General features: G+C 34.7%; 1 protein-coding gene and 1 pseudogene across 1 annotated transcript; one reads left to right on the forward strand and one right to left on the reverse strand.

Annotated features, from left to right (window-relative positions):
- Positions 1 to 1,753: 1,753 nt before the first annotated feature.
- LOC108477130 (BTB/POZ domain-containing protein At3g22104-like) lies at positions 1,754 to 5,585 on the forward strand (annotated as a pseudogene).
- LOC108477133 (17.3 kDa class I heat shock protein-like) lies at positions 5,359 to 6,406 on the reverse strand. Its single transcript, XM_017779587.2, has one exon. The coding sequence runs from the start codon at positions 5,992 to 5,994 to the stop codon at positions 5,521 to 5,523; it is 474 nt and encodes a 157-aa protein (XP_017635076.1). The 5' UTR covers positions 5,995 to 6,406; the 3' UTR covers positions 5,359 to 5,520.
- Between the last annotated feature and the right edge of the window lie 324 nt (positions 6,407 to 6,730).

Genomic DNA, 6,730 nt, shown 5'->3' on the forward strand with positions numbered 1-6,730 from the left:
GATATTTTAAAAGGTGAAAGAAGAAATAAAATGAAAGTCCTGAGTTTAAAAAAACAAAAAAGACGATTTTTCAAAGTTGAATTAAATTGAACGGCCGGGGCAGGCGAGAGACTGAGACGACAGCATGCGAATCAACCGAGATGAGTAGCGATCGATGCTTTAGGAACATTGGTTGCAATGACTGAACCGGGTAAAAGAAATATGAAAAAAGGAAAATTGTGGGCTGAGGATTTTCGGTTTCCAGTGAGATTTTGTGTTTTTATTTTTAGTGTGACCAAAATTCGATTTGATTCGAAAAAATCTATAAAATATTTAAAATTTAAATTAAATAGTTCGAGTTATTCGAATAAATCGAACAAAAACAATCAAAATTTTTAATTTAACTTGATTATGAATTACACATTTTGAATTATTTGAAATTTTAAATAAGAAAAGGCAAAACTACGTCGTTTTGATAAATGTTTACCCATCAACTTTAATTGTACAGTTAAATAATCTTGTACTTTGTCTACTAGTTAAATAATCAGTCCGTGTAAATGCAACATTGAATATAAATAATTGAATTCGTTAACTCAACTCAAAATTTTTTTACTCGATTCGAAAAGAAATTCAAATTGAATTCGGTTACTGAAATATGATTCGTCAACTCAACTAACTCGAAATTTTTTTACTCAACTCAACTAAATGCTGACTCCTAATATCCCTTTATCATACAAATTAACTCCCTTTTTATAGTAAAATGAAAACTTAAAATTCTAGATTAATCTAACTTAATGATTTAATCAATCTACAAGATAATACTAATTAATCTAAATAAATAAAAACTATTTATAAAATAATACTAATTCATCTGACTCCTAATTAATTAATAACAATATTAATAAAATCCACAAATATCCTACTATAAATCTAATAATAATCATCCTATTCTAATAATTATCCTAAGAAAAATTAATAATATAAAATCCTAGTCTAAATAATAATAAATATATATGTTTATTTAACTAAACTTTAAAATGAAAATGTTAACTACACAATCAATGAATCAATCCTCACTTAAATATGAAATTTTAAATTAACCCTAATATCAAATCAAAGTTTAATTTAATATTGGAATTAAATTAAAATTCAAATAAACTCACAATATCACAACTTTTTATTATAATATATTTCTTTTTTTGAATAATAAATTCAAATTTATTATGATTATCAAAACTTTTATTTTAATATAACTACCATGATAATTTTTTTCAATTTTTAAATTGATTATAATTATTTTAAATGTTAATTTAGTAATATTATGAAAAAAATGGTTAATTTAGTAATATTATGAAAAAATGGTATTCTTGTCGGTTCAATTTTTTTCTAAACTCGTGCTTTTATATATATTATAGATAAATTACATTATATATAAAAATAACATAATATTTTTAAGTCTAAGCTTAACCCATTTTTTAAAAGGACTAATTTTTTACCCAAGCCTATTTTCGAGCATAATATTTTTGCACAAAACCTCCAAATTTAGGATGAACTCTTAAGCTTAAATGAGTAGCCTAGTCCGTGAAGAAGCCTAAATCAACCTAACATAATCATTTAAAAAAATTGAACTTAATATTTCATAAGAATGAGATATTCAATCTTACCAATAACATTAAATTGAATAAATAGTTAAAAGAAAAGCAAATGAAATCATCACAAGTCTATCTCTAGTTGATATCTGAAATAAGAAATACTAGTATTGGAGTGTCCTCTAAATTATCTTATTGAAATGAAGAATGGATCTGAATTTGATTAGTCAGCCACTCAGCAAATCCAGTTGTATCAATTAGCAAAAAGAAAAATCTTTAAGGAGAATCCAAACACGATTAACAATAGTGTATTGGGGGAAACAAACATCAAACAATAATAAGCATCAACCATCATCCCAACTAAAAAGATGAATGTTTTAGTGGGGAACCATAAGAACATTACTACGAGAGAGAAGGAAAGCCAGCAAAAGAGCTCCACTTCTAAACTTCTAAGCTTTGTAATGGGGTCCCCTCCCTAGAAAAAACACAGCGTTTTTCAGTAAAACATACCATTGTTCTCACTTGATTTGTAAGTGTTTATAGCTCATATAGAAGAAACAAGAATGTCATGTGGAGGTTAGGGCCTAGAGGTCACACAAACTACTGTTAAACTACTGCTGATTTAATATTATATATGTCATCTCTGTCTTGTACACCTTGTTGCTTATTGCTTGTTGCTTCCTTGCACTATTTCTTTTAGCACAATTTTTAGAGTCTTCTCTTTGTTTATACTAGTTGAGAAATCACCACTTTGATGCTGCACCTATTTGATTACAATTCCCTAATTTTTTTCACATCACCAAACTCAGTTCCGTGACTATATAATATTTGTTTCTGTTTGTCTTTTTGTTTTCCAAAGAATAATGGTATATGGCTTTCTGACTTTGGGTACTTCTCCTTTCTTCCCTTTTCGCTTCCTCATCACTTCTCTGAGTTCGTCGGGTGGTTAACTATGTCATCTTTTCTTCATATCTGATACAAGTTCCAAGAAGAAAGAAAAAAATTCTTGATTTGTGGTTATTTTGGGTCATGGCAGTTTGCTGTGATCTTGAAGTGGATGTTAATGGAGAGGAGACTTTCCTGCTAGACAAGGTATCTTAATTCTGTTCTTCATTTTTTTCTCAAACTTTGCTTATTAAGTTGCATTTTTCAAGGGGAAAAAGGATTCTTTTTTTTCTTGCTTTCTCTTTAGAATGGCAGCATTTCATTCAATTATGTTGTGCTCAATTTGATGCGTTACACCAAACAAACAAAATGAAATTTTTGGATGAGCTCTTCTGAAAACTCTTGTCTTGTTTCTACAGTGTAAGAAATGTGGTGTAATTTTCAGTTGCACCTCCAACATTTAATGCCCCTCCTATTGTGGGTCATACGTTCTTACCACTTTTCCATCTTTCCTGAGAGTCACACTGTTCACGGATTTTACAGGAGTGTTGTAGGGCTTTCTTGTTTTCGTCTAGGCATTTATTATTGCTGCTTGGGGGTACTTTCATTCTTCGAGTCCTGGTTTGTTTTTATTCAGCCATCTTTTAAGAAAGGCCGAGGGTTGCTTTCATGGCATTGATTACTCTTCATTTCCCTGCATTCCTGGGTTTATTACTTGACATTTTTGCTATTTTGGCTTGATAAATGCATTAAACGGGGTTTTCGCTATGCCCATGAAGATTCTTATGAGAAAGTGATTGAGGACCGTCTTTACAATAATTCTCCACTTGTTTGTCTGTTTGTTTGTCACCTTTAGCTGTTCATTGCTAGGGTGTTACGAAATTTGTTTTTTACATTGCTGTACAACAAAATATCTAATTCTGTTTTTGGCTGGCATTGGCAGAAAATTATTTGTTCATTCTCGAGCAGGTTAAGCAAATTATTTGATAAATCCACAAATGCCAAGAGAAATAAAGTGATATTCCGTGACTTTCCTGGAGGGGTAGAGAATTTTGAGCTTATAGCAAGGTTTTGTTACAACAATGGGAAAATTGACATAAATCCTTCAAATGTTTCCTTGTTATATTTTGCTGCTCAATTCTTGGAGATGAAAATTTCCGTATCAGGAAACCGTAATCTAATAGAAAAAAATAATGAAATCCATTGAAGAGATCACCTACTGGACATGGTCTGATCTTTTGGCCACTTTGAAGCATTGCCAAGATTTACAATCTTCGGGTATAGTTGAAAGATGCTTGGATTCACTTGTTGGGAGGCTGGCCATTCCTAGTGAAGCAAGTCCTTGTGCATCTACTTCTTCTCTAGATAGTCCTGGGTTTTGGCTTGCGTGCAATACTAGAAGTAGTTTGAAACACGTCTTCTCTCAAGAAACTTGGTGGTTCGAAGACCTTTCAGTTTTGAGTCCCGATATGATCGAAATGCTGATAAAATTTATGGTTTCTCGGAAGTACAATCATGTAATTATCGGTCGGTTCCTCTTCCATTACCAGAAGTCAAAGTTTTATACTGCCTCACCAGATGTGAAACACCTAGTTTTAGAAACCGTGATTGATATGCTCTACACTTTTGATACGAATTCTATTTCATGCAAGAGTTTGTTCAGAATTTATCGATTGGTGCTAAATAGGAGTATAAGCAAAAATGGCAGAAACAAGTTGGAGTGTATGATAGGTTCTCAATTGGATCAAGCAACATTAGATAATATGCTAATTCCATCTCCTTATTGGGCAAGCTATTTGTATGATGTGAATCTAGTTCTTAGGTTTCTGAAAGCATTTCTTTGTAGAGAAGACCAGCAAATATCTCCGATGCGGATAAAGAAGGTTGGCAGCTTGGTGGATATGTATATAGCAGAAGTAGCTCCGGATCCTTGTCTAAAATCATCCAAGTTTCTAGCTTTGGTTGTGGCCTTGCCGGATTCTGCAAGGGGCTCCTCGAACGAACTATACCATGCCATTGACATTTATTTGGAGGTAGCACTTTGATCTCCTTTATACAATTTCCCTATAAACATGCAACATAGTCGAATTATTAACCGCCTAAAGATAACTCCATTATAATATTCATGTGCATGTGGATTAAATATGGTTTTAATAGGTGCATGCAGGGCTGAGTGATGAAGAAAAAATGAAGATATGTTGTGCCCTCAACTATGAGAAATTCTCTATAAAAGCTGGCATACACCTTTCTCAGAATGCAAAATTTCCATCGAAAAATGCGGTGCAGGCCCTCATTTCCCAGCAATTGAAGCTTAAGAACTGACTACAGGGCACTAACAATACTAAGCTTTACACATTCCCCTTGCAATTGCATTGAAACCAAAGGAAAGGCAAAGAAAGATGAAGCATGTGAACTAACTCCTTACCCTGAAAGACTTGACATATCAGTTGACAATGGATACAATGTAGGGTGATGGAATTGGAGAAAGTGTGCAAGAAAATGCAGAGCGAGATGGCCAAAATCATGAAATCAAAAGCAGCAGCCCACGGGAGCAATGCAAGATCATTGCCTAGACTCTGTTCATGAAAGGAAATATGTACAATCTCTGTATCTCTTAATTATTTCTTTGCTTATGTATGGCATTGAGGTACGACTTCGTGCCCTCGCTGATCCTTTCAGATTTTGTTGGTTACATTTCTTTTTTCATTTTCTGCCCATATTTGGGTGATTCAAGAGTAAGAATTTTATTATTTAAGGCCTCCCTATCCATATCTAGCTACTTGCGAAATGTTATTGTTCACGCAATCACGTGCATTGGTCGTTGGTACCAATACAATTCTAGACTAATTATGAATGCTGAAGGAAATGAGATTAGATAAAACGCTACGTAGGAAGAAGAAGAAAGTTGTACAAGTTTAAAAGCTTTTTACTTTATTAGCAGGCTAGACATTAAAATTTTTCCAACAGACAGATATCTTCCCAACAGCATCACACTTGAATAAAAATCAGGTCTCTGTTCTTTTTTAGCACAAGTCGAGATATCATTATAGAATAATTTTCGAAGCTTTCAACCAGAAATCTCGATAGCTTTGACATCAGGTTTCTTCACTTCCTGCTTAGGAACAGTTATTGTAAGAACCCCATTATCCATGGAAGCTTTCACCTGATCCATCTTCACGTTCTCAGGCAGCCTGAACCTCCTCATGAACTTCCCACTGCTACGTTCAAGCCTGTGCCAGGTGTCGTTCTTGTCTTCCTTCTCCACATTCCTCTCACCACTGATTTGAAGCACCCTGTCGTCTTCAATCTCCACTTTCACTTCCTCTTTCTTGAGGCCAGGGAGGTCAGCCTTGAACACATGGGCTTCAGGGGTTTCTTTCCAGTCCATCCGGGCGCTCAAAAAAGCCGAGCTTTCCGCGTTACGAGTTGTGAGTGAAGAAAGGAATGGGAACTCCTTGAAAGGATCCCAAAGGTCCAGAGAGAAGGGATCCAAGATGCTGCAGCCCCTACGATTGCCAAACAAACTTGGGATCATCGCCATATCTTTATTTCTTGATAAAGAGTAGCTGAATGCTGATGAAATTGCTTGGAATCAACTTCTTTTTTGTTGAGGTAGGAGGCGTAGGCTTGCCACTTTCACTTCCTTTTTCTTAAGGCCAGGGAGGTCAGCCTTGAACACATGGGCTTCAGGGGTTTCTTTCCAGTCCATCCGGGCGCTCACAAAAGCCGAGCTTTCCGCGTTACGAGTTGTGAGTGAAGAAGGGAATGGGAAGTCCTTGAAAGGATCCCAAAGGTCCAGAGAGAAGGGATCCAAGATGCTGCTGCCCCTACGATTGCCAAACAAACTTGGGATCATCGCCATATCTTTATTTCTTGATAAAGAGTAGCTGAATGCTGATGAAATCGCTTGGAATCAACTTCTTTTTTGTTGAGGTAGGAGGCGTAGGCTTTCCCAGTATTTATAAGAAGCAGACAAGAATCTAGCACGTTCTCATCTCTGCGTTTGGATTGAGCCTAAACAAACAAACTGGTGTTTTCCTGATAATTCAAGAAGGCTTGAGAATGGTCTAGACTTTTTTTCACATCCTATATTGGGAACAAGGCCCAAAATTTTCACATTGGGCCTGCATTTTGGGTTTCTTTTTCCAAATATTACTGTTCAAATTGGGCCTGAATGTTATACATTTTTAGGCCATATTTCCTTATTCTTTTTTTAATGTATACCATTAATAAAACTTTTAATTGAATTGATGTGACGGGTTAATCAGATATCATCT

Source organism: Gossypium arboreum, chromosome 12 (assembly GCF_025698485.1).
Source record: "Gossypium arboreum isolate Shixiya-1 chromosome 12, ASM2569848v2, whole genome shotgun sequence".
NCBI classification, from domain to species: domain Eukaryota; kingdom Viridiplantae; phylum Streptophyta; class Magnoliopsida; order Malvales; family Malvaceae; genus Gossypium; species Gossypium arboreum.